The 27,870-nt window shown below is 59.3% G+C and overlaps 1 protein-coding gene across 1 annotated transcript; it reads left to right on the forward strand.

Moving 5' to 3' along the window:
* On the forward strand, nucleotides 1-26,626 carry KCTD5 (potassium channel tetramerization domain containing 5). The gene is made up of 6 exons (XM_008972550.4): nucleotides 1-368; nucleotides 13,516-13,624; nucleotides 15,488-15,579; nucleotides 17,403-17,498; nucleotides 19,935-20,060; nucleotides 24,877-26,626. The coding sequence occupies exons 1-6, from the start codon at nucleotides 117-119 to the stop codon at nucleotides 24,904-24,906; spliced, it is 705 nt and encodes a 234-aa protein (XP_008970798.2). The 5' UTR covers nucleotides 1-116; the 3' UTR covers nucleotides 24,907-26,626.
* Nucleotides 26,627-27,870: the final 1,244 nt, after the last annotated feature.

The following is a 27,870-nucleotide window of genomic DNA, read 5'->3' on the forward strand; positions in this document are numbered from 1 at the left end:
ACGCCGGGGCGGGCGCTCTACCAGGGCGGACCTGTGGGCGGGACAGAACTCAGAGGACGCTATTAAAAGCCGGACGCTTCCGGTGGAAGGGAGCTGTGGCGGGGCTTGCTGGGATCATGGCGGAGAATCACTGCGAGCTCCTGTCGCCGGCCCGGGGCGGCATCGGGGCGGGGCTGGGGGGCGGCCTGTGCCGCCGCTGCAGCGCTGGGCTCAGCGCCCTGGCCCAGCGCCCCGGCAGCGTGTCCAAGTGGGTCCGACTCAACGTCGGCGGCACCTACTTCCTCACCACTCGGCAGACCCTGTGCCGGGACCCGAAATCCTTCCTGTACCGCTTATGCCAGGCCGATCCCGACCTGGACTCAGACAAGGTGAGGGCCTTACGGGCCAGCCCGGAGGGTCCTGGCCTTCCCGGCCTGCGGCTCCTGCACACGCCCTGCTTCGTGCGGAGGAGACTTCAGCGGGAGCGGGCGACTCTCCTCGGGCTTCGAGCCCCGTGCTCCCTTGTCGCCAGCTCCTCCCCAGCTTGCCCGGATCCCCTACCCTGGGAGGGGAGGGTGAGGATGGCGCCCTGGCGTCCACTGCCTTTGAGGATCCTGAGTCGCTTCACCTTGGGGGTGTCTTTTCCTCGCCCTCTTTGCTCTTTGGTGGAGGAGGCTTCCTAGACCCCGGACTTTGCTGTGATTCTACTTTCTTTTTCTCACTAGGTTCTTTTGGCCAGGATGTGTGAACGCCTTCTCTTCTCTGTCCCAGGGTACTTGCTGGCTCTGGAGACAGAACCCTTGGCGTTGTTTCACATTCTGGACGTTTGAATTAACGCTGACGTGGGGGTTGATATGGGCGGCCCTTTTTTTCCCCGGTGACTTGCATTTAGAGAGTTGGCGCTCCATCCTTTCCATCCACAGCACGCAGCACCCACTCAGCACCTCTTAGAAGATGCGTCCGTAGTATATAGTATGATTTTTCGAAGGGTATTTTGCTCATATTAAGGGTTGCTTTAGGGATGTCCAGGAAGGGCAAGGTAAGGAATCTTTCAATCTGCTTTCTAATTGGCTTAGTTTTCCCACTGTCTTCGCAAAAGGACAGGAATTTCCAGGTTAGTTTGCAGCTTGTCTTTCATCAAGCGAAATGCTCATGCTGTTGGATAGATGGTAATAGAAACCTTTTGTTACCTTTATTTATCAAGAGTTGCGGAGCCGAGGAACCGTGTCTTGGGAGTTGTGCAGGACTGAAACTCACAAAAAAGCCTGTTTGAAGAAGTTGTTACCTATATTTATTCAAGGCAGTTCACAAGCCTTATACTAACTTTGCTGGGTCTTTCAGTTGAGCTTACATGATTGCGCTTGGCTTTGTGCCTTGGCAGCCAACATTTGCCATGCAGGAGGCTTCCCAGAAAGGTTCGGATCCCTCTTCAAGTTTGAGAAGCCTGACTGAGACCATTCTCAGCATGGCATGACCGTGATCAGGAAATGAGAATCTGGAGTTACTGCTAAGGCAGCCTTGTGGGTGGAAATGAGGGTTTGAGATGCCAACCCTCCTGGGCCTCCCCACAACTTCCAACTGTTTCCATTGCTCATTTGACCAAGCCCTCTACTCAGAGAATTGACCTCCCAGGAAATGACAGTCATCCCCAGGATAGAAATAGGTGTTTGTTAGCTGTGATTTTCCTTTTATAAGTGTGGGTGTATGTTTTACTGTTTGGTTTTTCTTTTTAAATAACAGGGCTTAGTGGTCACTCCCTTGCCTTTCTACTCAAGCATTCCTGTTTTGTATATGAAATTAGACTTTAAATTGCTCTTGTCCATTGGGTTCTTTGAGGCAATGGTTGTCTATTCAGCACTGGAGCACTTGATTCGCAGTTGATGAACTTTAGCACAGTTAAGGTGGTTGATCCCTTTGCTTTACTGTTCCTTAAGACTTTGTTAAAAATTATGGGCCGGGCGCGGTGGCTCATGCCTGTAATCCCAACACTTTGGGAGGCCCAGGCAGGTGGATCTCGTTCAAAACCAACCAGGCCAATATGGTGATGCCCGGTCTCTACTAAAAATACAAAAAGGTGGGCGCGGTGGCTCACGTCCGTAATCCCAGCACTTTGGGAGGCCGAGGCAGGCGGATCACGAGGTCAGATCGAGACCATCCTGGCTAACATGATGAAACCCTGTCTCTACTAAAAATACAAAAAATGAGCCAGGCATGGTGGCGAGCACCTGTAGTCCCAGCTACTAGGCAGTCTGAGGCAGGAGAATGGCGTGAGCCTGGGAGGAGGAGCTTGCAGTGAGCCTAGTTAGCGCCACTGCAGTCCAGCCTGGGCTAAAGAGCAAGACTCCATCACAAAAAAAAAAATAAAAAATAAGCCAGGCATGGTGGCGCGTGCATGTAGTCCTAGCTACTCTGGAGGCTGAGGCAGAAGAATCGCTTGAACCCGGGAGGCGGAGGTTACAGTGAGTCAAGATCACGCCACTGCACTCTAGCTTGGATGACAGAGCAAGACTCTGTCTCAAACAAACAAAAAAATGCTTTACAGTAGGAATCAATTCTTTGGGCGAGGGGTAATTAATCTTTCTGAATATATCTGTGTTATACTTGCTCTTTTCATCATCATCCATTTAACCATTTGAGTTTCCAAATGGTAAAACTCAAATTCAGAACATGAAGGTAAAGTAGCAGATACAGTCTCTGTCTCATACAATAATTGGAGTAGGGGCCAGGCAAGGTGGCTCACGCCTGTAATCCCAGCACTTTGGGAGGCCGAGGCGGGTGAATCACCTGAGGTCAGGAGTTTGAGAGCAGCCTGGCCAACATGGCAAAATGCCGTCTCTACTAAAAATACAAAAAAATTAGCTGGGCATGGTGGCGCGTGCCTGTACTCCCAGCTACTCGGGAGGCTGAGGCAGGAGAACCACTTGAACCAAGAGGCAGAGGTTACAGTGGGCTGAGGTTGCGCCACTGCACTCCAGCATGGGCGACAGATCGAGACTCTGTCTCAAAAAAAAAGAAGAAAAGGAGAAAACAATAATTGGAGTAAATAAGGTTAGTTTTAGTGACAGATAATTTGCCAAAAGTGTAGTGCTAATTCATATTAGTCACGTTAGTAAAGTGTTTTTCGGTGTTTTTCATCAAATGAGGAAATGTGTAAAATGCTTCATCTTAGTTTTGTCTACAGTGGCTCTGATGAAAGAATGTCCCAGGAGATTCCTCCTAATTAAATGCTGACTGAGGAATCTGAGGAGGAGGGGAAGGGGTGTCAGGAGTGGGAGGCCATTAATTACACGTTGGAAGACAAACAGGATGTTGATTCACCTGTAAAGATCTCCAAGGCCTGACCTCAGAGTTGAGATTAAGGAAAGAATATTCCTCGAGTTGGACTTAAGCATGGATCTGGTGGAAGAGTCCCTGCCTGGATTATTAGACTTGTGTGGAGTGAGCACCTGGGCTTGCAGAGTGTGGGGGTCTGGAGAGGAATTGGCTGGGGAGATTTAAGGGGGAGGAGTTCCCAAGAAACCATCGAAGCTTTGGGTGCCTGAGAGGTTGGGAGAACACCCTGCTAAAGCATCCTATCTGGTAGGGAGGGGAGCTCTTGACAGACGGGTTGTTAGGGAGGGTGGTGAAAGCCATGCACATCAAGGGGCTGGCTGATTGCCCTCTGGCCCCACATCTAAGCTTCTGGGCTGTGAGTGCCCCCAACGAAGTCCTCAGAGCCCAGCTTGGGACCCACCACCCGCCATACTCCATGCTCCCAAGCCCTTACTCTGCTGTCCCAAGGGCCGACTGCTGCCACAAAGTTCTCTTTCTAGACAGCCCGGTGTGAATTCTCACTTCCTCCTGGGACTTCCTCCAGCAGGACTGTGGCTGTGTTGAGCATTTCAGCATCTGCTCATCTGCTGTTCTGTCATTTTTCTCTTCCATGGTGTCTTCAAGGGCAGGTCAGGTGGAATACGGCTTCCCAAAGACTCGATTCATTTTGGTTAGGTCTCTTGTATTGCATGGTCCCCGGCCCATAGGCATTGTTGAAAACAAAGTCGAGCTTGTTGTTTCCAGCTAAACCAGCCCCTGCTTTAGTGTGGAGATACTTGAGGAGTTAAAAGGAAACAGGAAATACTACTGCTTTATGGTTGGAAACCACTCAGATGGAGGAGAATTTGGGGAGGCTTCGGTTCCTGCAGCTGAGGCAGCCTTGGAGAAAACTGCACGTGAACTTTTGCCCTTTGAACAGGGCCGCTGTCCCGGCTTGAGGGTTGCAGATGTGGTGGCATCAGATGGGTCTTTGAGGGGTGGGGCAGTCAGGGTGCCTCTAACAGTGTACTGGGTGTTGGCAAGACCTCGGCGGTGGAAAGTTATGGAAGGAATTGTTCAGACAGGGCCCAGTGATGGGGTGTGGGCTAGAGTACCGTCTTTGAAGCCGCTTGGCAAGAGAAGTGGGGATCACGTCTAGTGGAGATGGCAGATGATGTTCTGTGTAGCCAGCACTAATGAGAGCTACGGCGGCCTCCGTTTGAGGCCGTTAGTGGGTGTCTGCGACGCTGATGGACTTTGTTTCACGCTTCAGTTGAGGATGTGGCTCTGAGCATGATCTTCGCTCTGACCACAAGTCATCCTCTATTCTGGACATCTGCGATGGTCCCCGCGGTGCTGGGGGCTCCCCACTCCTTCCCCACTGCAGCAGGTGCTGGTCCTCAGCAAACCTGTGCTCCTCTTTATCAGGTGCCTCACTTGAAGCCCTTTAGACCTTAGGCCACGAGTCAGTTCCATAAATTCCTGAGAAAAGGACTCGCCTCTGGTGATGAAATGGAACGTTTCTGATGTGTTCAGTCCTACCTAGGAAGAATGAAAGAAAACAGTTTTGAGCCTTTCTGAGAAGAGCTTGTTTCGGGGCACCTGACACGGGCCCGCGGTCTTCGGCATTCTCGCCTCCAGACTTCTGCGGGTGGCTGGGAGGAAATGCTGTCGCTGCAGGGCGGTTCCTCTTTCTGGCCCTGCAGATACAGCCTTCAGTGGCTGTCGTCCAGCAGGGCAGTGACTAGTCTTGGTTTAGAGCAGGAGTCAGAAAGCTGGTCCACCCGCCTGTTTTTGCAAGTAAAGTTTTACGGGAATGCAGAGATGCCCATTTGCTTACGGATTGTGTGTGGCCGTTTTTGCTCTGAAAGGTCATGGGGTGAGGTTTAAAGCCTCGCCAGGGCTGTGGCCGTGATGGGGGCGCCTGCTGCCTGGTCTCTCCCCGGCCCTGTCGTTAACCACCAGGCATCCCAGGGACTCCTTTTCAGACACTTGTAGGCACTTTGGTTCTTTTAGCAGGCCCCCGCTCCACGCTCCAGGTAAGCAGTCCCCAGGCATGGTCTTTAAAGCCTGGGGAAGAACCTGCCTGCCTGGCGCCATGGGAGGGGTCCTTGTAGCAAAGGTGCCAGCAAGCCATCTCTCTCCCAGGACATGCTTGTTCTCCCTGGGCGTCAACTCGGCAGTTCTCCATGGACTGCAGAATGTCTAGAACATTCTGGTCTGGGGTTGATGTGACAGAGCATCTTCCTTGGAGTTGGGGAGCCTGGGTTGGACTCTGCCCACCTCGGGCCTGCCTTATGACTTGGGGTGATTTCGTGCCCCTGTGAGCTGTGCTTTCTTCCTCTGTAAAGTCGTTACTTTACTGTGACGTCCTCTCCTGAAGATGACAAATGTGATGCCCCCGCCCCGTGCCTAGTGCCAGGTCAGTGCAGTCAGGAGAGGTTGTGCCTGGCGGTCTTCATTTCATGTTTGTACTTGGTTTTTATTATTAAATATATATATATATTTATTTATTTATTTGAGACGGAGTCTCGCTCTCTCCCCCAGGCTGGAGTGCGGTGGGGTGATCTCGGCTCACTGCAACCTCTGCCTCCTGGGTTCAAGCATTTCTCCTGCCCCACCCTCCCAAGTAGCTGGGATTACAGGCACAAGCCACCATGTCTGGCTAATTTTTGTATAGTCAGTAGAGAAGGGGTTTTGCCATGTTGGCCAGGCTGGTCTCGAACTCCTGACCTCAGGTCATCCGCCCTCCTTGGCCTCCCAAAGTGCTGAGATTACAGGTGTGAGTGTACTTTACTTTTAGAAAGGGTATGCTAAGAATGCTTTTCCCCTCCCGCAGCCACACTTAATTTCTGTTAATGTCGACCTCTGGCCACACTCAGCCCTGTCAGCCTCGGATGATGCACCGGAGGTCCCTGAAGGCAGCATGTATGGCCAGGAGTGGCTCGCCCTGCCAGTCCCCCTGCTGCCACCCAGAGCTCTGGCTGACCCTAGCAGGACAGGCCACCACAGAGTGGGTCGCCACCTCTGGGCACTGGACCCTGCACTGTGGGGAGGGCAGGGCTTCCTGGGCAGCCCCCGAGTTTTCTTGCAAGAAACCTGAGACCCCTGCTCCTGAGAGGGCTCCAGTTCCTGCCGAGCAGAGCAGGACTCTCTGCAGCGACCTCGGCTTGGCAAGACCCCCCGTGGTTCACCTGAAGCATGTTTCTTCCCCGAGAAGCCGCAGGACCTCGTGTGAGGGGCCAGGTCGTGAGTCCACACACGTCTGCTTCTCACTAAGCTTTGAGTCATGTGTGGGGCAGGGACCTCCCAAATTCCAGTTTCTATGCTGGGTGAGGCCGAGAAGCAATGGAAGGGAAGAGGGTGGTGGGGAGACAGCAGGCCTGGCGACCAGGGCACAGGGGCCCCACCCTGCTCTCCGAATCTGTCTGCCTTGGACAAGCCTCCTTGGTCTCTGGCCTCAGTTTCCCCATTAGTAATTGGTGACATCAAAGTCCTCTTGTGGGCCAAAGATATGCCACAGCTGCATAAAACAAAACAGAAGAGAGAGTAGAGGTGAAGGTTTTGTGTGCGAAATTGAAACAGTCACTTGAAATGGATAATTTCAGAGTAAAAACTAAGTATTTCTAATTAGGTTGATTGCAGATGTTGGTGCACAGGAAATTCTATGCCTTCGCGTCTAGATTTCTTGGGGCAATTTGACAGAGTTTATCTCTGGATTGGCTCAGGGCACTGCACCCTCTTGATTTCGTTCCCCTGTGGTGGCACGTGTCTCCGAGCACCGGGAATGACTGAGAGCCGCGGGGCTGACCCTCTTTGCAGAGCTCTGGGAGCTGCGGGAGGGGCAGGCAGCAGCAGGGTTATGTTGGATTCAGAATCTGGCGAGAGCCTGGCAGTCTCCACCCTCATTCCTCACTGCCGTTTTCTTTTCTTTTTTTTTTTTTTTGAGACAGAGCCTCACTGTATCGCCCAGGCTGGAGTGTAATGCACAATTTTGGCTCACTGCAACGGGGCTCTCAGGTTCAAGTGATTCTCCTGCCTCAGCCTCCCTAGTAGCTGGGATTAGAGGCACCCTCCACCATGCCTGGCTAATTTGTGTATTTTTAGTAGAGACAGGGTTTCGCCATGTTGGTCAGGCTGGTGTTGAACTCCTCACCTCAGGTAATCCGCCTGCCTTGGCCTCCCAAAGTGCTGGGATCACAGGCGTAAGCCACTGTGCCCAGCCTTTCACTGCCATTTTCAAGGCTGCTGGTTGCATTAGGGACCTGTCCCTGAGAGGCTGGGGAACCCCCACGTTGCCCCCGGTGCTTTGCTGGGTGACAGCATGGATGGCGGAGAGCTGCAGCCGGAGTCTGGTGAGATGAGCAGAGCGGCCAGTCTTGTTACCACACTTCTCTGAGTGCTGCTCTCCTGACCAGACGTCCATCTGCGGCTGCCCTGTGGACTTGGGGAGTGGGCGAGCAGTCAGCTCTGTCTGCGGAGTCTTCCTCCGTCTCCCAGGGCTGTGTGTGCCCTGGCTCGGCGCTGTCTGCCATGTGCTCCTGTGGCCAGGGTCGCCCTCTCCTCTGTGGTTTGGAAACTGTCCTGCCCGGCCTACGGCCCGTGGCTCTGGCTAAAGGCTGGGACCTCTGGAGATGGGTGGCTCAGCCCAGCCTGCTGGGCCCACTCAATGCCAGCTTGGGCCCGGCCACAAGTAGGTCAGATGCCAATTCAGTGAGACGCGGGGAAGATGAGGGAAATGACTTGTCAATAAAACAGTCTTAATTATGGCTGTTTTAGAAAAAAACCACCACGAACCTTCCTGAGATCAAGCGCAGCCTGTGCTGGTTGTGTAAGCCGTGGAACGCATGGGAAAGCCAGGAAGAAGAGCACCCCCACGCCCAGCCCGCAGCATCTCGCTGGCTTCCTGGCCGCCTCTCCTCATCCCAGTCTTAGAGGCGTGAGCGGGCCGGGGCATCTTTCCTTCCTCGTGTCATGGGGGCTTGGGCAGGCGCCGCTGATGGCCTTACGGGCAGCACAGGGGCCCTGCGTAGGTTGGCCCAGATGCTGTTCTAAACCTCCCTGAGGTGACCTTGCTGCCTTTGTCTCCGTGAGCCTCGGAGTATATCCTGAATTTTGCATGATTTTGTGTTTCCCATTTTCCCATGTTCCATATTTTTTTGTTGTTTCTGCATCAGGGTGGAGGCTGATCCACATCCCCAACACCAGCAGTGAGCTGCCGAGGCCCTCGCGCCTGGGCTGGGCACTGTCTGGGCCTGGGCTGGCACCACGAGTAGCCCCCGCACACATTAGGCCGATCTGGAACATGTGGGCTCACCCGAGCTGGGAGCACCAAGACCCTGCCTACATGCTTGGAAGCGAGTCAGGCCACAGCGAGACCCGAACCCTGGTGGGATTTGGGGGTCCTGGTTTAAGACCCTGGCACTTCCTATGGATGTGGAAATCTCTCATTGAAAGCTTCAAAGAGAGCAGTGGTGAGAGCAGCACCTCCACACGCCACTGCCTCCCCGCCCTGGTGCGGATGTCCCTGACCTTCCACTCTGCCCAGACAGGGCCTGTTTCTCCAGGAAACCCACCAGTTAGAAGGAACCCATGGGAAGAAACGGCTGGAGAGCTGTGAGGCCAGCCACAGAAGAGCCAGTTTTGGAATTTCCCACCAAGGGTTCAGCCTACTGCTCGCCCTTCAGCCTCTGGTGCCCGGCGGCTCAGCTGGGTTCTAGGGCCACGCAGGGCTCTGCAGTGTCACTCTGGGAGAGGGCTGTGGGGGCAGCTGCAGGCCCGGCGCACCGAGTCCACGCAGCCTGGGTAGGTCCTGCATGGGCCCAGAGGTCGTGGGGCTCAGAGAATTGAACCACGTGGGAGGAGTGTACTGTGGCCGGGGCCCCATATGAAGCCCACTGTCCTGGAGGCACTGGGGCGGCGGGGGTGTGGAGCGGCTGGCAGGTTTTTGGTAGACGTAGCTGGGGTTCTCTGCTCCTCTGCCCTGCAGCCTTGGCTCCCAGCGAGGTTGGCAACAAGCATCTGGACTCCTGGAAGTCTTCCAGAGGCTGCTCCTTTCAAGTCTCTTCCTAACTGGATGCACGTGGGGTCCCCCGCGGTGCCTCAGCCTCCCCTGCCTTTGATGGCTGGGTATTTTGCACCCAGGCTGCTGGCCCCTGAGCACAGGGATGGGCTGGAGCCACAGGCTGCAGGGAAAGCGCATCAGGAAGGTTCCTGGGGCGTGCGGTTCCCACACAGGTGCATCCGGGGGCTTCCTGGTCCCTCTGTCGGGAGCCTGAGCTCCAGGGACTGAGAAGAGCTGGGCAGAGCCTAGCCACTGTGGCCAGAGCTCTCACTGCCAGCAGGGTCTCTCTTCAGGCACCCTGGAAAGGTGCCATGGCTCCGGCTGGTAAACCTGGCCTTGCAAAGCTCCACGTCCCTGTGTCTGGATGTGCCCAGCCCTGCTGATACGGTATCTTTAGGGTGTCGCTTTTCTGGCCAGAAACGTCTCTGGCCGGCAGCACCTTTGTCCAAGTTCCTGTTCTGCGTCCAGGAAGAATGAGGTAGCAGACAAGTGGAGGGTGAGCATGACGAAGAGAAGCTTTACCAAGTGTTGGGACAGTGCAGAGGAGACTGTGGGGGCAGCTCCTCTCTGTAGGCAGGTCGGCTCATTCAGTTGGCAGCTCTCAGCAGAGAAGAGGCCCCGGACTGGCTGGCTCCTCTCCATGAGCAGGTCCCCATTGACTTCCCAGCTCTCAGCAGAGAGGGTAGCTTCCCTCTGCAGCTGGTCTTCCACTTGCCAATTGTCTCTGTCCTCTTTGTCCTCTGCCCTGCTCTGGCTGAGCCCAGGGCTCTTATGGACCCAGAGGGAAGGAAGTGCATACTAATTGGTTCATGGGCAGGCCCGGAAAACGCACCACAAGTCCCCACTTTGGTCTCCGGGACTGGCAACCCGGCCCCAGCCTTCATGCCCTCCCTGGCCTGAAGGTGGGGCCTTACCGGGGACCTACCCCCTTCTGCCCAGGAATCTATCTGCCTCCTGCTGCCATACATGGCGCCTGGGCTCGGCCCCAACTTTGCTCCAAGATCCGAGCAGGCACCAACAATAGGAGTAAGCCAGGCAGTGAGAGCAGGCACTTCTGAGCCTGCAAGGGCCCGGCAGAGGGGCCTTTCTGGGCCCCCAAGAGTGCAGGGATGCCTGAGGCTGTGGTTTGGGCAGCTGCAGTTGTGGGCCTGCCTGCTCCATGGAGCGGGAAGCCCGGGTCTGCAGCCATAGTTTGGGTGGGGCGAACCCCAGGGCTGCAGCCCCAGGCAGCCCCACACAGCTCCTCCTCCCGAGGCCCGGGAACCTGACATCTTCAGTGGGGTGGGTGTGATGGCTGTGCCACTTGGCTGGGTCCTCAAAGCTGGTGCCACTCTCACTACCCACCCCAGGCCCCCGAAGCACAGACCCAGCTCTGCATCGGGGCCCCTCTCTACCCAACCATGCTGCTCTCCTGCCATGCTGAGGGCAGTGGGCTGTGGTGTGGGGAGTGGGGTCTGTTCGCCTCCTCCCTGTTCCCTCCCTGCAGCGGCAGGTATCACGTGATGGCAGCAGCCGCACCAGTTGGCCTGCTGCTGGCATCACCGCACTGGGCCAGCTGTGGCCAGACTGAGGTCAGGAGTTCCTTCAAAGCATCAGCCACAAAAGCTGCCTCCTAAAGGGGGTGTTTAATGGAAAAGCCAGCCCCGCCCAGTGGTAGGAGTGGCCAAGACACGGCAGCGGCCTACCCCTGCCTGCCCGTCTTGAGGCCGAGCCCAGTGCCAGCATGCTCAGCGCCCTGCCGGCTCCTTGGACCTGTCTGTGTTCCTCTGTCCTGCTGTGCAGTTTCCGCCGATGGCTGTCCCCACCCTGTCCTCCTTCCCTCCTGCCTCCGTCCTTCCAGTTGCAGGGCTGGGGCTGCCTCGTGTGTCTGGGGGCGCCCAGCACGCTTTCTTCTCTTGCATCGGCCCAGGGCCCGAGAAGCACATGGTGGGTTGTCTTGGCCTAGAGGTCAAGGCTCAGTGCCCAGGTCCTGCCACAGGTTGGGTGCCCTGGCACTCATGGCGGCCCCAAGCTACATGAGCTGGTCTCCCCCACCTTTTGCTCGTAAAGAAACTGAGGCTTGGGGTGGCCTGGCCGTGAGCCTGCAGTCTGACCACTGAGGCCAGGCCTGGAGGCCTCCATGGCTGACAGAGGGGGTCTCTGGGGTTGTCCTGGGCAGAAGTGAGCCTCTGCCCTATCTGATCTTTCCTGACCTCCTGCCAGCGGTCTGTCGAGGTAGCAGTGAGCCATGAATAATTCCTGAGCTGAGCGGTGTGCGGACGTCACGCGGCCAGCATTCTCTCTGTATGGGGGTGGGGCAGGGAGGAACCCTGGACTCGGGTGGCAGCACTGGCCGCCTTGCCAGACTTGGGCCCCTTTGTGGGAAATGGTGTCCATTTTTTAGCAGTTGTGCGGGACCACCCAGCGTCCTCTTCCCGGGAGCTGGCCCTATGGCCCTGGCCCTTGCTTGAGAGCTGTGGAGTCTGGAGGGCTGGGGAAAGGCAGGGGCAAGCCCAGGAGGCAGGGCCTGTGGGGTGGGCAGCTCTGGCTGGAGTGTTCCGGGGGAGGGTGGGGAAGGAGGATGGGGTCAGGTCTGTGTGGAGCTGGGGTCACCCTAAGGAGTAGGGGGGTCACCCTAAGGAGTAGGGGGGTCACCCTAAGGAGTAGGGGGGCCACCGAGGCTCCGGGTCTAGCACCCCCATGCCCGGAGCCCTAATTGATTTTATCTCAGCCACAAAACTCAGTTTAGTCCCTGTGATCTAAAAAGAGCAGGTTGTTGCAGGTTTACGGTGGTGGACTTTGGGAAAATCTCTTGAGACCACTAGGTCTTAGCACCCAAATGGCAGAATTTGTCCATGGATGAAAATAGGGTCCTAGCGTGGCCCCGTGCTTTGTGGTGGAGACACCTTCGGCCTCCCCATATCTGCGAGCCTGGCATTCCCGTGGCCAGCACCTGCCCATGGCCCCACAGGAGCCACCATCTGGTGAGGGGGCTGCTCCTGCTCCGAATGGGGTGTGGGGTTGCTTCTCTCTCCAGCGCTTGGCCCTGGGCCTTGCTGGGGAGGCTGCCGGTGTTTCTGAACAGAGGCCTCAGCTCCCCGGCCTCCAGGGCGCCCGCAGGCACCAGCCCCTGTGGGAGTGGCTCGCAGGTGGGAGCAGGACCCTTGCAGGCATGTGGGGGGAGGTGGGAGCTGCCCCAGCAGAGCCACACCGAAGGTCTGAGTCTGTGTAGAAGACAGGCTGTGCCAGCTTCGCAGTCCCCCCATCAGTTGTGTAGCCGACAAGACAAACTGCCTCTTCCGTCTCCCCCATGGGGGCGGCCTGGGGCGCCTGAGCCCCCGTCCTGTGTTCACAGCCGGGCCACTGGGCCTCTTGTGCTTTGTGGAAGGGGCTGCAAGGTGTGATGTGTGGGGCACCCCGGGCCTCAGAGGGCATCTGCCCACATTGAAGTGGCCGTGGTAGCAGCAGGGGCAGTGCCTCTCAGGGGTCCCTCCACCCAGGTGCGTGAGGACACCTTCCGAGGGGTGTGTTTTGTAAACATCTCGGTCTCTGTGAGCGCTGAGCCGGGGCGAGGGCTCTGTGAGGTGAGTGATGATCTTGGGGAAAGCCCCGGATGCTGTTGAGTGCAGGTCACTGTGGCCTCCCTCGCTGCTGGCTCCCGGCCTGTTGGGCAGCCGCCCCTGCTGAAAGGTGCCCTCTCCACCCCTGGCAGGAAGCCCCTGTCACCCTGACCCCCCATTCCTGCATGTAGGCTGGGGAGGACCCGGGCACAAGGAGGGCAGGCCCAGGCTGGTGGCCATCAGAGGTGTCCTTCTGAGGCTGAGCCCTAGGCCCCTGCCCTGCCCGCGAGGGCATCTCTGGGTGAGGTTTTCGTGTGTGTTTTCCTAGAGGTCTTGCAGTTGTGAGGACAGAGGTCCAGGGCACAGTGGGCTCACCTTGGAGTACGCAGAGCCAGGCTGTCTCCATACGGAGAGACTTAAACTCACTTAGACCTGGGGTGGTGGCTGGTCAGGGTTAGGCTGCAGGCGGCAGGACGTGGCCACACCGTCAGGGGTTTCCTGAGATGCCGCAGGCTCAGGTCTGTTGGGGAGAGGCCTGGGTAACCTGGTGCCTCTGAAGCCTCCTGAGGTGGCCGGGCCTTGGTGGACCTGCAGGAACCTTCGGCTTCTCACGGAGGACTCACCGTGCTCTGCTCTCTTTAGGATGAAACAGGCGCCTATTTAATCGACAGAGACCCCACCTACTTTGGGCCTGTGCTGAACTACCTGAGACACGGCAAGCTGGTGATTAACAAAGACCTCGCAGAGGAAGGTAAGCCGAGTTTTGGGCACAGGTGCCTTAGCTTTGGGGGCAAGGGCCCGACAAAGGTGCCAAGGGCTCCACTTAAGACACAGATGCCTGCAGCCTGGGGCCCCAGGGAGGAGCAGGCCCTGTACTCTGAAGCTGGGGCCGACGTTCTGGTGCTGAGGCCACAGGCAGCGGCGCAGCTGCCAGACAGGGAGGCCTGGGGACCCTGTGGGTGTGGGGTCCTCCCTGGCTGCAGCTCCTTGGAGGGCTCCCTCTGTCCAGGCTCTGGCTGGCGACACAAGGGGTGTGAGGGGCTCCTCCCTGCTGTGACTGAGGTGGTCTGAGCAGGTGTGTGAGGCACATGCCCGGTGATGCCCACGGTGTGCCTCAGGGCCTGGTTCCCTGGCCTGCTCTCCCTCAAGGACAGCCCAAGGGTGGTGAATGTCTCTGTGCCATCACCTGGACTGTGCCTGCTGCTGCCAGCTGCCGTGTTCCATTCTGAGTGATCGTGGTGCAGGGACGGTGCCCACACGCGTTGGGCCCAGGCTGGCCTGCCTGTGTGCTGCGGTGCTGGCTTGGCTCAGAACAGCCCGAGGCCTCGCCGTGAAGGCTGAGGGTTTCTGGGTACCTGCGTGCGGGTGTGGCCCTGCTCCCCCGGGTCCGTGTCTGCGCATCGGTCTGCACTGGGCAACGTCTGACTCCGTTTCTGTTCTGGGCCTGTGGGCCTCGGCATCTGCCTGCCTCCTCCGAGTTCACGCGGGGCGTGGAGTGACGGGGGCTGTGGCCCAGCCCTGCCCCTGCTCTGAGGCTGTGAGCCATGATGCCCACTCCTGTCTCTTTGGCAGGGAATGTCTTTCACATGTACTCTCTCTGGTCGCTTGGGCAGCCGCTTGTGTTGTCGTGGAGCCGCTCGAGTCGAGGCTTCGCTTTATCTCATTCTGCCCCTAGTGGGATTGGCTCAGAAACGGGCGCTAGACACAGACCAAGGCCCTGCCGCCCAGGCTCACCGGTCTGCCTCTATCCCGCCCCTGATGTAGCCGCTCACGCCCTGGGTGCTGAAGAAGGGGGCTGTGCGGGACCCATGCAGGGCCGGGAAGCCTGTGTCTCTGAGGCCCTCGTCTCCTTGTCTCTATCCTGCGTGGCCCTGTCCCATGTAGGTGGCTGGGTGTTGTCCTGAGCTGCCATGTGCCATATGTGGGTTCCTCTGGGGTCCTGGAGGCATGAAGACCACCCATGAGGAAGCCCTGAGGCAGGACCTGTGGAATCTGCTCTTAAGGCTCTTAAGGGAGGTTTGCAGTCCCTAAGTGCGGCGCATTACGGATGGCAGTGTTTGGGAAGAGCTGGAGGTGACCCTCTCGGCCAGCCACAGTCTTCCCTTTGAATGGGGTCAACTGAGGTGTCAGGCGACTGAGACATACGCACAAGGCCGCAGGCCTGAGCCCCACACAGCACCCCACCCAGTGGCGTGGCCATGAGCAGGTTCCCAGCAGGAAGCGTCGGCCTCCAGGCTTGGAGGGAAAATGCCACATCCAACCCCCAGCATACCATGGCCTCGGCGTAGACATACGCTGAGCTGCATGTGAGCAGCGGCTCCATACCTGGCGGGTCACTGGAGGTCACTCAAGGTTACCTGGGGTGACCTGAGCTGGAGGTGTTCAGTCCACGCCTCGGCCCTCTTACCACGGCCCCTCCGCCCATTATCCCAGGAGCCCTGCTGGGCTGACACGTCTGCAGGAAGCCTGTTAGGTCGGGACCTGAGCAGCTCCCGCTGGGCCGAGCCGTGGGCCCTCATTGCAGGGGCGGGGGCAAGGGCAGGGGTGGGTGTAAAGCGTGGATTCTTTGGTTTAGTTTGGTCTGGTAAAGACAATTTATTTTTCCTTATTCCAGGAGTGTTGGAGGAAGCAGAATTTTACAATATCACCTCATTAATAAAACTTGTAAAGGACAAAATTAGAGAACGAGACAGCAAAACATCGCAGGTGAGACAAATGACTGAGGCTGGAAGCTTGTATGGCTGGTGTGAAGGAAGGGCTCCCCTTTACTCCCCCGACCGGCTGCCTCCCAAATAAGTCCTGCGGTCTGGGGCTCTCCTACCCTGAGACCCTTGTCCTCTGTCACTGCCCCAGTGCCTGCCAGCTCCGTCTACCAGGCTCTCCCCAGGGTCCCTTGAAGGATCCATTCATCCTGCCCGGCCCAGACTCTGGGAGCCCCCAAAGGATGGCTCTGAGGAAGTTGGGCATGGGAGACGTGTGTAGGGAAGGAGGGCCCCATGAGGGCCGGTCGGGGAGACCCTGAGGTGGATGGCATCTGATAGGGAGCAGAGGGTGCCAAGGGCCTGCAGCCAGCATGGCTGGAGGGAGACAGCAGATGGGTCGTGTGGGTCTGCGCAGGCGTCAGAAGGACCTTGGTTTTATTGGGAAGAGGGGCGGGTCGCCACAGACAGACCTCTCACAGCTGGCGCAGCCCTTCTGCAGCCCGGGGAGCCCAGGTTGTTGGTGGGCTCTGCCCAGTACCTCCTGTGGAGGGGCCACTGCTGGGCCTTGGGCATCAGTCCTGTCCCTGAGAGCTGAGCCTGCCCCACCCACCCAAGCTCAGCTCCCTTGAGAAGGCACCAGGAGTGGGGTGTGTGCCGCACTGTGGCTGCGGCTGCCATCAGAAGTCTCGGTCCACTTAGAGCCCTGGGCCCTGTGCAGACGCTCCTAGCCTGGCCGCTCAGGGCCGCTGGCCACCTAGCGACTTGCCCAGTCCCCCCTCCTGCTGGAGCTCCCTTGGTGCCACTGAGGGATCTGGAGGGGCTCCTTGTCTGTGGGGCAGGAGCTGCGTCCCGCGCCCTGGGTCACCTTGTCCAGTCTGCTTTTTTCCCTGTTGTGTGACCGGGCTGTGTGGGCACTCCCTGCCTCAGTCTACCTACCTGTATGACGCAGGTGGGCGGGAAATGGTGCAGGTGGGAGAGTCTGCGGTCCAGCCTTGCTGTGACACAGTAGCATCTCACTGTCTTGCAGAATAAAGCAACTCGGGCATGTGACCTCGAGGCCACTGTGTGCCTTTGTCACTCAGGCATCCCTGGCATGAGTCACCACCTTAAGGTCAGGGACCCAGGACCTCTGAACCCCTTTTCACTGCTGCGTTTCCGTCCAGCCCCGTCTGCAGCCTGAGTCCTCCGTAGTGAGTGTCCGGGATGTGGGGCCACCCCGCCCACTGGGGAGCAGCTCCATGCAAGCAGGCGGCCCTGGTGGCTCACCATCACTCCCAGGACCACAGCTGCCTGGAGGGGCACAGCAAGCGTGCCAGGCAGGTGGGGGATTAAGAGGTGGATGGAGTTTTAGGAAGCAGCTCAGCCTTCGGGAGGCCCAAGTCCAGGCTGCCGCGCAAGTTCAAGAGCCTTTTTCTGGGAGCTGGGAGCGAGCTTCGTCTGGCACTGGCTCTCAGGGCCCTGCTTGCCAGAGCCTTTCCCGACCGATGAATTCAGGGCTGCACGGTTGCTGCGTGCGGAGCAGACGTGGACGCTCTCGTGTCGTCATGTCGAGCCACAGGTGCTCTTGGGATTTCAGGAACATGACTCATTTTATTTTGGAACTTAGAAATAGAAATATTTTTGGAGGCGAACGAGGAAGCAGAAAACAGCAGCTGTTCGGGCCGCGTGTTTTGCTTTTGTGGATGTGCTCAGGATTGCTTTGGGCCTCGTGCCCTGAGCTGAGAACTGCAGAGTGGACCTCAGCCTCCCTGGGTCGCCTGGGCTGGGGTCACAGGCAGCAGTGGGACATGGGTGGCCCGCCGTTACCTGTGCCCATTGTCCTTGCAGGTGCCTGTGAAGCATGTGTACCGTGTGCTGCAGTGCCAGGAGGAGGAGCTCACGCAGATGGTGTCCACCATGTCCGACGGCTGGAAGTTCGAGCAGGTGAGGGGCCCTGGCCAGCCTGGTGGCAGCCATGCTGCAGCTGAACTTGTGCTCACAATGGCTCAGGGCTCAGTGCTCCTGGAAATGCAGACTTTGCTGCTGGCGTCTTCCTGCAGTTCTGGGGGTGCTCACGGCAGCAACCTGTGCCCTGTTTCCACTGGAGGAGCCGTGGGAGTTCGGGTGGGGTGGGCAGAGGTGTCTCAGGCTCTGCCCCGCACCTTCCCCTCCTCCCTGGCCTGCCTCTTCTTCCCAGCACTGTGCTTTCTTCGCATCACCTGGCACCTCTGTGTGAGGGAGGGGATTGGCGTCCCCAGAGCCTCCTGGCCAGCCCACTATCCAGCGCAATCCCCGTCCCCCACAGCTCACTCCATCGGAGCATATGGAGGCCCTGACACCTTTCCCAGGCTGCCTCCCCTTCCCGCCCATGCTGGAAGGTGCTGCCAGGCCCCCGTTGCCTTCTCTCTGGTTTTGCCAAGCTGCGGCGGGTGGGGTCTGATGGGTGTGTGCAGGGCATGCCTTCTTCAGCAGCTTCCACGGGAGCCACCTGAGTGCTGCATGGGCCACTGTGCCATGGCATTGTGGCTTGTCATCGGGGACCTCAGGACACGTGAGGCATGGCCTCTGACCAGGGGGCCCTTGCCCACGACCTGGCTGCCACTGTTCCTGGTGCTAGACAGACACTGAGGGTGGGGACAGTGACCTCACCCAGCCCTCCCTGTCCTGAGAGTTTCCTCTGTCACTTGCTTCTGTCTGGGGCAGGTTCTGTCCATGGCCCAGTGCGCCTGCCAGGTTGTGGGAGTGACAGGCTCAGCCAGTGTCCCTCTGAATGAAAGCTACCTTTTCCTTTGAGTCTTTCAAAATAATAGATCACATTGTAGGGTACTCGGAGCCCCCCCCCTTAAAATGTCACTAAAAACATTTGTGTCCCACCGTCCACCCTGGACCCCTAGGCCGGGGGCCGGGGTGACTCTGGGTCTCTGTGCTGACAGGGCTACTGACCAGCTGCTTGGTCCCTGCCCTGCACCTCATCAGAATCGTGCCAGAGCCTCCCACAGGAACAGAAATCTTTGCTGCCGGGCGAGCCCCACCTCCCAGTTGTCCCTTGGTGGGGCTGGGGCCCTGGGAAGCCGTGTCAGCAGCTCGGGGTCCGCGAACAGGGCTGTCCCCATGTGGCACCTGTGCTCTTCTGCCACCGTCTTGTGACTTCTGGCTGGGAGGGAACAACGTCTCCTGCCCGTGGTGGGCACCTGCCTCCCGGGGCAGCTTCAGGTCTTCGCCCTTAGCACTTCTGGGTGGATTCCAAACCCATTGCAAAGAACGGGTGTCCTCCCCCTTCCTTGATTACGACCTGCTTGGCACGCTTCATCCCTTGGGGACCCCTTCTCCCAGTTCATGTAGGGAAGCCGCTGGGCTGACCAGCTGTCCCGGCTGTGAGGTGGGGCCCTGCGGGGTGCTGGGAGGTGGCCAGACCGGACCCAGGGTCCCCAGTGGTCAGCAGGGGATTGCAAGCAGGGCTTGGAAGTGGCTGTGAGGACACAGGGGCTCCGGGGGGCATGGCCGTGAGTGCTCCCAGGGGTACCCTTAGCTGCTTGGGCCCATGCCGGCAGCCCTGTGGCCGCCTCACTGGGCTGGGTCCACTGCTGCCCACTGGGTCAGCCGCCAGCTATACAGGAGCAGCAGGTAGCTGCGGGCTGCTCTCCCGGCCGTTGGTCCAACTGCGCAGGTCTTAGAGAGGCCAAAGTGTGAGCGTCGTCCAGCTGCTTTTTGGCTTGGTCATTTGCTGCTGGCATGCTTATTGTGATTTGCGTATTGCCTTTTAATTTTCCCTTTAAAAGCACAGAAGTGCCTGGTGGCCCAGGGTAGCCAGCCATGGGCCAGATGCCTGGCTAGAGAGACAGGTTGGCCCTGGACCTGCATTGGCCTGCCCTGCCTGGTGACCCGGAGGGAGGCAGGTTGGAGTGGCCTAAGGGTGTGCCCAGCAGGCTGCAGCAGACCCGCCCTGGCCGAACTCCTGGACAGCACAGCTCCTCCAGCGGCTTTCGGTCCAGTCAGCTGGTCCCAGGCTCTTCCCTCCAGGTTTTCAGAGCCGCCCTCCACTCTCCTCCCGCTGCCCCCCTCCCTCCGCCCCAGCTCAGGGACCCATCTGTGCTCCCTCCCACTGGGGCGGCGGCCCCTTTTGGCCCAGCTGGAAGCACCAAGGAAAGCTCAGGGTCCTCACAGAGGAAGAGCTCGCCCCGTGCCATGCCACGGCGTGGGGTGCCGCCCCGTGTGCTCGTGCAGGTGTTCCGGGGATTTGTTTTCCATCCATTTCCTCAAGCGTCGGCAGTCTTTGCTGTGGCTTTCGCGGTGGCAGGCGCGTCCTGAGCCTGGGCATGTCAGCCTGGCTGGGTCTCTCAGGCTTCACTGGGCTGCATCTCAGGCTGCATCTCCTTGCAGTTGGTCAGCATCGGCTCCTCTTACAACTATGGGAACGAAGACCAAGCCGAGTTCCTCTGTGTAGTGTCCAAGGAGCTGCACAACACCCCGTACGGTACGGCCAGCGAGCCCAGCGAGAAGGCCAAGGTGAGTGCTGGGCCGGCCCTGGCCTGGGGCAGTCTTGGGTGGGGAAGGCTCTTGCCCTCTCAGACCTTCCTCCTTTTCTGCCATTCTCCTCAAGCTCCCGGTGTCCGCCCCTGGTGGCCTTGCTGACTTCTTGGACACACGGTCTCCCGTGGGACAGGTTCTCTCGACACAGGCTCCCAGTAAGCCCCTGCGGCCTCCCAGCCTGCATACAGAGCTGCTCCTGGAAGGGGCCCCAGGCCTGCTGCAGGGGCCATGCTCTTAGGAATGCCACTGAGGGCTGTGTCTCAGGGGACCCAGGGTCCTCTGTTCCCCGGGCCCAGCCTCTGCTGTGTGAGTGAGGACTTGGGATGCTGAGGCCTGGCTGTCATAGGGGTCTGGGCCATCCCTGAGTGCAGGGACATGGGGGTCCAGTTGTCGTGGTGGGGGTCTGGGCCATCCCTGAGTGCAGGGGTGGGCACCCTGGCTCAGCCACTATGTGGGCCTCATCTTTGTCGAGAGGAGGGTGTCCTGCAGGCCCTGGGATTCTCAGGCTGCACAGAGTAGGCCCTTTGCGGCACCCAGCCTGGCAGCACCGGCGCAGACTCTGCGGGGGCTCAGGCCCTTCTGTTTTCTGCGGGGGCAGGCAGCTGGGATGAAATGCAGGGACCCCTGCCTCGTTTGCTTTCAGGTTGGCCCTGTGGCCCTGCCCACAGGTGACCCATTCTGGTGGCATTTCCTCTGAGCACGTTCTTAAGGTTGAGGCTCCAAGATGGACAAATGCGTCCATCCAAGCAGAATCTGACCTTGGCCTGGGCCAGCTGCACCTGGCAGGACTCCCGGACCTCAGAGCCAGGTGGTGGCTGGAGAGCCCTTGGCTGGGGTCTGCGTGGGTCTGGGAGAGCCTGGGTGGTGGGGCGGGCTCTGTGGGGAGCCAGCCTGGGGTGAAGGCTCGGGGCATTGGCAAAGGGTGTTGAGTGGGTGCCATGAGAGGCCAGAACCGGAAGGCTTTTAACTGGTGGCATTAAACCAGGGACACCTGGGCAACCGCAGACTCTTGGCTGGGGGCCTCTGGCCGGCCACCAGCAGCCCAGGACTGTCCCCGTGAGCCTCTCCGAGTAGGCCTTTGGAGGTATGCCCTTGGGAACAGAGGGGTGGGGCCACCAAGCATGTCTCTCGGAGGCCTGCGGCCAGCTCACGGCAGCCTTTCCACCTCAGGTGACTGTCCTGGCCCAGAGCCTCCCTCGCTGGCCACCCATTGTGCTCTTGCTGTGGGCAGAGGCCAGTCCTGCTCCACTGCCGTTCCTCGAGGCCGGGGCAGTGTAGGCTGGGGCAGGCCCTGGTGTGGGACAGCTGGCGTGGAAGCTGGGGTTCCACCGCCAGGCTCGGAGATGCTCTTCCATTTGAGTCTCGGATCTAGGAGGCGACCCCTGGCTCCCTGAGAGCCCCAGCTCAGTCACAAGGAGGCACTTCTCTTCCTCTTGGAGCAATCGTAGGGCTCTTTTCTAAATGGTTTTATTTTTAGAAGTTTTTTATTTCTGAGCTGAGTTTTTATAACCAAGCTCCCCTGGGCTCCTATCCCTCAGGTGGCTTGGCAGCTGCAGAAAGGACACGCTCTGTACTGTGAGGAAGCTCCAGGCATGACCCCAAATCCCTTTGTGGTTGAGAATGTGGCCCTATTTCATTTTCCAAAAATACCTGCTCTGAAGTGGGGCAGCTATGGCGGCTTCTTGATGGGGGCAGTGTCAGCAGTGCCCCAGGAGGCAGAGCTTAGGTCAGAGCCTCAGGAGGCCGTGGGGGATTGGGGGGGCCAGAGCTGGAGGACCGTGATGGGGGCACCCCAGGTGGCTGGGCTGCGCAGGGCCGCATGGGCTGTGGGCCCTCGTCGCTGGTGTCCCTGCAGCATGTGTGGCCTGGCCCTGCTGGGCAGCTGTCCCCCACTTCAGTCAGCGGCGGCGGGAGAGCCTGGGTGGTGGGGCGGGAGGGGTTGCACCTGTAGCAAGTGAAGGCGGTCCACACATGAGCACACCTGCTTCCCACGCCAGTCCCTCAAGAACTTGCTAGAAGGACTCACAGAGCTCACTGAGAGCGCTTAGACTCAAGGCCGCCATTTATTCCCAAGGAACAGAGAGAGACAGGTTCAGATCAGCAAGGGCGGGCGCCTGGGCAGAGGCCGGGGTCTCCCAGTGCCTGGGCGGCTGAGGAGGGGGTTCCTTGGTGTTGTTGGGGCTCCATTCCGTAGCCATGCTCGATGAGTGGATCCACCGCCTGCCCCCGTGGCTGATCCCTCCTGTGACCCAGGGCCCCACCCTCCCTCCCGCAGCAGTGGGGCCAATGCAGTGGGGTCCACAGAGCCCAGGCAGCAGAGGCCCTCCTATCAGGCCGAGATCTGCGGGCTAGCGCCGCCTGCCAGGAGTGGGGCCAGAGGCCAGGCACCTCTGGACAGGGTTCAGCCCCTCAGCACGTGGTGGGACAGGACCAGCCCCGGATCGCGAGATGCAGCCGCCTCACACATGGAGGTTTCCACCTCTGAGATGTGGCAGAGCCCCTGAGCCTGTGTGTCCCCTCGTGGCGTGGCCTCACTGGAAGGTCACCAGGCGTGGGGGTTTGGGCCCGGGGCACCCGCCCACCCGCACTGTCCTGACAGCCTGTCTTCTCCCCCACTGCACGCTGCACGCCGCCAGAGTGACGACGAGGACCAGGGGCACCCAGGGAGTGGCTCAGATTAAGTGTGAATGTCATGGTGAGCTCCGTGGCCTCCTTGACCCCATGGCCCCAGCTGACCCTTGCCACAGACCCTCCCTGTGTGTCTGTCCCTGCCTGTAGTTGACGAGAGCCGTCCGCACTCCATGCCAGCTGTAGATCCTCAGTAGCACTGTCTTGGGGGTGGGGCTGTTGCTGTGGGGCAGATGCCCAGGGGCAGTGTTGGGGCGTTTGTTGGGATGACTGGAGGGGTGCCTGTGCCAGGCCAGGCTGTGGACATCAGTGGTCGTGAACCCAAGAGCCCCTCCTGGAGGCTGGGCAGGGAGTGCCACTCCTGCCGCCAGCCCTAGTGGGTGACCTTCCTGTCTGGCTTAGGCCACAGGCTCAGGGCCAAGGGGTCAGGACCAGTGCGACAGACAGCAGACCCCTATCTCAGCTGCCAAATCCTGCGGCATCCCTGATGCGCTCAAGCCTCCCAGGCCAGCCGTGTCCTGCAAGCCCCTCAGCCACCCGGGCCTGCCTGCCTGTGGGGGTGCCTGGCCATGGGGTACAGCCTCAAGGGCCCCCTGGTTGGTGTCTGCAGTTGGACCTTCCTGTGGAAGATGGCCTAGGGAGAGAGTGTGTCCAGAAAACATGGGTCTCACCCCAGGCTCTGTCTAGAGTAGCCCGTGCTGCTCCCGGCCTTGGGAGGGCGAAGGACAGCACTTTGGCTGCAGGTCTCCAGGGGGTCTCCTGCCCTCATCAGGAGGGAGCTGTTGGGGCTCCCGGATGCTCAGATGCCACACTGCTCCTGGCCTGTCCGCTGCGCTACTTAGTTTTACACAGGGCTGGTGGGGGCTTGGGGGCTGCACTGTCTCCCCAAGTCAACTCCAGACATCCCAGTAAACTTGGGAATCACCCTGGCCCAGGGAGGGACGTGCTGCCCCTGGCACAGGGGGATGGGCTCCTCCGAGGCACTGGAGAGTGAGTGGGAGCCTCGAGCTAGAAGTGGTCCAGGGCACTGAGCCTCGGGGGCACCCGCCTGGGAACGGCAGAGCTGTTGGGGGGTGGAGTATTGGAGTCAGGCTGAGCAGCTCAGGGGACGTGGCCTCCAGGAGCCTTCGGAACAAGCCTGGGGTGGCATGCACCTCTCACCACTGCCCTCTCTCCGGTCAGTGCGGCATGGCAGTGACCTCTGGGAGGCTGTGCCCGGCGAGGGCGTGGGCGTTGCTGCCCTACCTGGTGTTGGGCAGCCCTCACGTGACACATGGAGACAGCTGTTGTGGGCCACACACAGTGAGGCTGGCTGGCTCCGAAGCTCTCTGCTCGGGAGCGTGGGGTGATTTCCCCTCCACCTGGTCTCTGGAGCTGCCATGGCTCATTTTGGGAGTTCACCTCAGCAGCATTGGCCAGCGCCTGAGCCTGTCCTCAGGGGAGCCCAGGCCGACTTGGGGGTGGCCTCAGGGGGTTCCTGGACACTGGTGAGGGAAGTGGGGAGGGTACCTTGAGGAAGAGTTTTGAGGAGATTGGAGGGTGGGGAGGGCAGGGGGCCGAGGGTCCGTGGGCTCTGCAGGGCTGACGTGGTACAGATGAGGAGGGGATCCCCGCAGCGTGATCTGCACTTGGGGTAGGGCCCTCTGAGGGCTGGTGGTTGTTCCATGGGGCAGTCGGGAGGGGCCGGCACATGAGGTGGGCTGGCCAGGCTGAGGTGCAGGGCCGAGGGCTTGGGTGAGGGGCATCTCCAGGAGGGTCCGGGCATCGGGGTGGGGGTGGGGGCTGCAGTGGGCATGGAGGAACAGAGGGAGAGACTTAATTGGGGAGCGGGGACTGCTGAGGGACCCACGGGCCGAGTTGCACTTCATGTCTGAGGCCCAGGACTGAGTGGGCTGAGAGGCCCAAGAGTCAACGCCTTTGGGTGGGTCTGGGAGGGGCTGCCATGCACAGTGATCGCTCCCTGTGTGGGGCCTGGAGATGTGCCAGACACCCCGGTGAAGGTCCTGGGCCTGCCAGCTGAGTCCCCAAGACCCTGGCCAGTGCTGCTGGGTTCCCGGGGCTCCCCGAGCTAACCCCAGGCCTGTGGGCTCTGTTCTCTGGAGCAGGCGCCTGGTCAGGGCCACCTCAGCCCAAGTCCTCATTTTATACATTTGGTGTTTTTCAGATTTTGCAAGAACGAGGCTCAAGGATGTGAGGGACACAGTATTGACAGCTGAAGAAATGATTTACGTTTTCCCGAGATGTAATGAACTGCCGTGTCCAGGAAGCTTGGCTGTGAGAAGAAACCTGCTTTTGATCATTTTTCTAGAGATCTGGGTGTGAATCCTTTTTTGCCTCTGAGGTGGGTGGTGAGAGACGGGCCCAGCTGTCCAAGGCCAGACGTCCCCAAGTGGGGGGAGCGCGGCGGCCGGGTGGGCGCTGCCTCTTGGGGGGGCCTCGCTCTGTTTTTTCCAAGTGCCACATGGGACTGAGGCAGACACTCCCAGTCAGCCCGCTCAATCCTGAAGATCGTGTGAAGGAAGCGTTCTTGGTGCTACACACAGTCTGGAAAAGCAGCCTGGGCTTCACTGGCAGGAAGCGGCCGCAGCCGCGTCAGTGTCCAGCACGTCGTGGCCTCTGGTCCGACCACCAGGCCCTAGTCTCGGTCAGGGAGTCTGCTCTGCCTCCCAGGCGGGATCGCTGGTTTCTCTCGACCTCGCAGAGCTCCTGACAAAGGCGGCTTCCACGTCGTCACTACTTCCCGGCGCCATTCCGAGGCCGGGCCTTCTTCTGACACAGGCTCCAACCCCACCTGACCAAGCCCGGGACAGTCAAGGCTTCTCAATTTGTATTTTCCAGGCAAGAGAACTTTGTACCCCTTCTCTGTGTGGATAGACTCCCCAGCGTTTTTACTCTGGAAATGCCCACAGGGCTTGCTGCGTGGAGACTGATCTGTTCCATCCGTTAGCGCGAGGTAGCAGTGTCGCCTCACCCCTCCCACTGCGGGCTCACGGGGAGCTGGCGTCTGTCAGTGCCTTGTCACGCCTGGCATAGAGGTTGGGCTGGAGGCCTGTCCACTGGCTTCTGGAGCTGAAGGTCTGGGTCACGGTGAAAATTCGGGATGTTTACAGAGCATCACAAATGCCTCTCTCGCCGCTCTCTCATTTTCTTTGTATAACTATGCAGCCTTCCCTCTCTTTCTGGGATGTTTGGGACTTCACTCGACCTGCACGGGCTCTGCCCGACATGCCGTGGGAGCTGCTGGGATTCCTTTAGAAACCGCTGCCCGCATGCTTTGAAAACAGACCTTTCTCAGCTGGCTGTGGGGACCTGTCAGAGTCTGGGGACTCGGCGTGCAGGGCGGGCTCCAAGCGCTTTGCTTCCGGAACTCCGGCTTCCCAAGGGGTACTGTGCAGACTGACCACCGGCCTCCCGCCTGCAGGTCAGAGGCTCTGACACTGTCTGGTTTCCAATGCTTCTGGAGACTTCCTGCCTAGGCCTCATCCTCTTCTTTGCCAGTCACCTGATTAACCAGTTCTCCAGCATTAGGACTTACCTCCTTCTTTTTGTAAGGTCTCTTGTATGTTGTTAAATGTTTGGCTTAAACAATTTATAAAAGCCTTTCTAGAAGGCAGACTTAGCCACGGCCGACCCTGTCCGCCCCAGCAGAGCCTGGGAGGAAGGCGGCCGCTGAGGCTCCTGGGCATCCTCTCTGGGGAGCTGCTGGCCGCTTAGCGTTGTTTGATTTTTGACCTTGACATAGTAGATAGGCTTGTGGTTTTTTTAATTTAAAGATATTAAGACTTAATTCACTAAAATTTATTCTAAGGGGATATTTATACTTTTATACTTTTTTAGGTATCGTATTTTATCAGCTTACAGTTTAATGCCTAAGTTTCCCCTGGAAATAGCAAATAAAATTGTGTATTTATGAATGCGCGTAGTAGCTGTTTATGGTCCTAAGATGCAGGGGAATGCCACCCCGGGTCGCTCAGACCAAGGTGCTGCCCCTCCAAGCCGCCCAGCCCCACTGGCCGCGGCGGCTCACTCAGGGCTCTGCCTCTGCCTCTCAGTCGATGGCCAGGGCGGAGCTGGGCCGTCCACGGGGTGCCGGCTTGGCCAGGGACACTGGATCAGAGCTGCACGGCCCATCCCTGCACCCCACTCTGCCTGGACCCCTCACCTGCCTCCAGCAGATAGCATACCCCCATCCCGGTGGACCAGAGACCATGTACAAGGGCCTTTTTTTCCCTTAAGAGACAGGGGTCTTGCTATGTTGCCCAGGCTGGTCTTGAACTGCTGGGCTCAAGTGATCCTCCTGCCTCAGCCTCCTGAGCAGTTGGGATTACAGGCGTGAGCCATTGCGCGCGGCTCAAGTGATGTTTTTTTGAAAGTCCTGATACCTCAAGTTAGCATCCACCTCTCTTCCCTCACTTTAGCCTGCAGCCTGGGTTGTGACAGCAGGAGCTTCCTTGAGAAGGTCCTGGGGTCCCGGCACCCCCTCGCCAGCTGCTGTGACTCCTCCTGGTGGCTGCTCCACGAAGCCTTGGCTGTTGGACTCCCCGCCCCCCCGCAGGGAGATTCCCATTCACGGTGTCCCCCAGGGCCTGGCTGTCTGAGGTCACAGAGCCTCAGGCTGTAGTGGCCTTGTCCATCCTGTTTCCAGGTGTGTGGCTGGCCCAGCCTGACCCCAGGGCCCTGGTGAGGGGTGGAATGGGTGACTGGGCTTCTGGGTGCCCAGCATGAGGCCGGCACGGGGGTTGGAGTAGGGGAGAGACCCAGATTCTGCTCCAAGGGGTCTTCCCGCTGCCCGACTCCCACCAGGAGCCTGGCTAGGCCTTACAGCCCCTTGACCAGGTAGAGTTGTGGGCACTTGGGAGAAGCCTCAGCGTGGCAGGCATCCCCCAGCCAAAGCCCGGAGCAGGTCTCCCATCCAAGCAAAAGGCTGTAAAGGAGACAGGCCCTGCAGTTTGGGTCCTGAAGCCGAGGATGCTCAGGGCTGCTGGGTCTGCTGGGCAGGGAGGGAGCCCTGTTCCTCCTCAGACCTTGGGCTCCAGCACAGCCCGCCCGCTGTGGGGACTGGGGCCCAGCCGTGTGGCTCCAGGAAGCCAGTGTGGGGGCAGAAGAGGAGGCAGGGGCGGGGCACATTCAGCTGCCCTGCGTGGGTGCCCGTCCTCCC

Source organism: Pan paniscus, chromosome 18 (assembly GCF_029289425.2).
Source record: "Pan paniscus chromosome 18, NHGRI_mPanPan1-v2.0_pri, whole genome shotgun sequence".
In the NCBI taxonomy this organism is placed as follows: domain Eukaryota; kingdom Metazoa; phylum Chordata; class Mammalia; order Primates; family Hominidae; genus Pan; species Pan paniscus.

Excerpts from the sequence above, each read along its gene's own strand:
- KCTD5 (XM_008972550.4), top strand. The coding sequence starts at position 117 with ATGGCGGAGAATCACTGCGAGCTCCTGTCGCCGGCCCGGGGCGGCATC. Across the intron at positions 13,625-15,487 it reads CAAAGACCTCGCAGAGGAAG|GAGTGTTGGAGGAAGCAGAA; the intron begins GTAAGCCGAGTT and ends TCCTTATTCCAG. Across the intron at positions 15,580-17,402 it reads GAGACAGCAAAACATCGCAG|GTGCCTGTGAAGCATGTGTA; the intron begins GTGAGACAAATG and ends TTGTCCTTGCAG.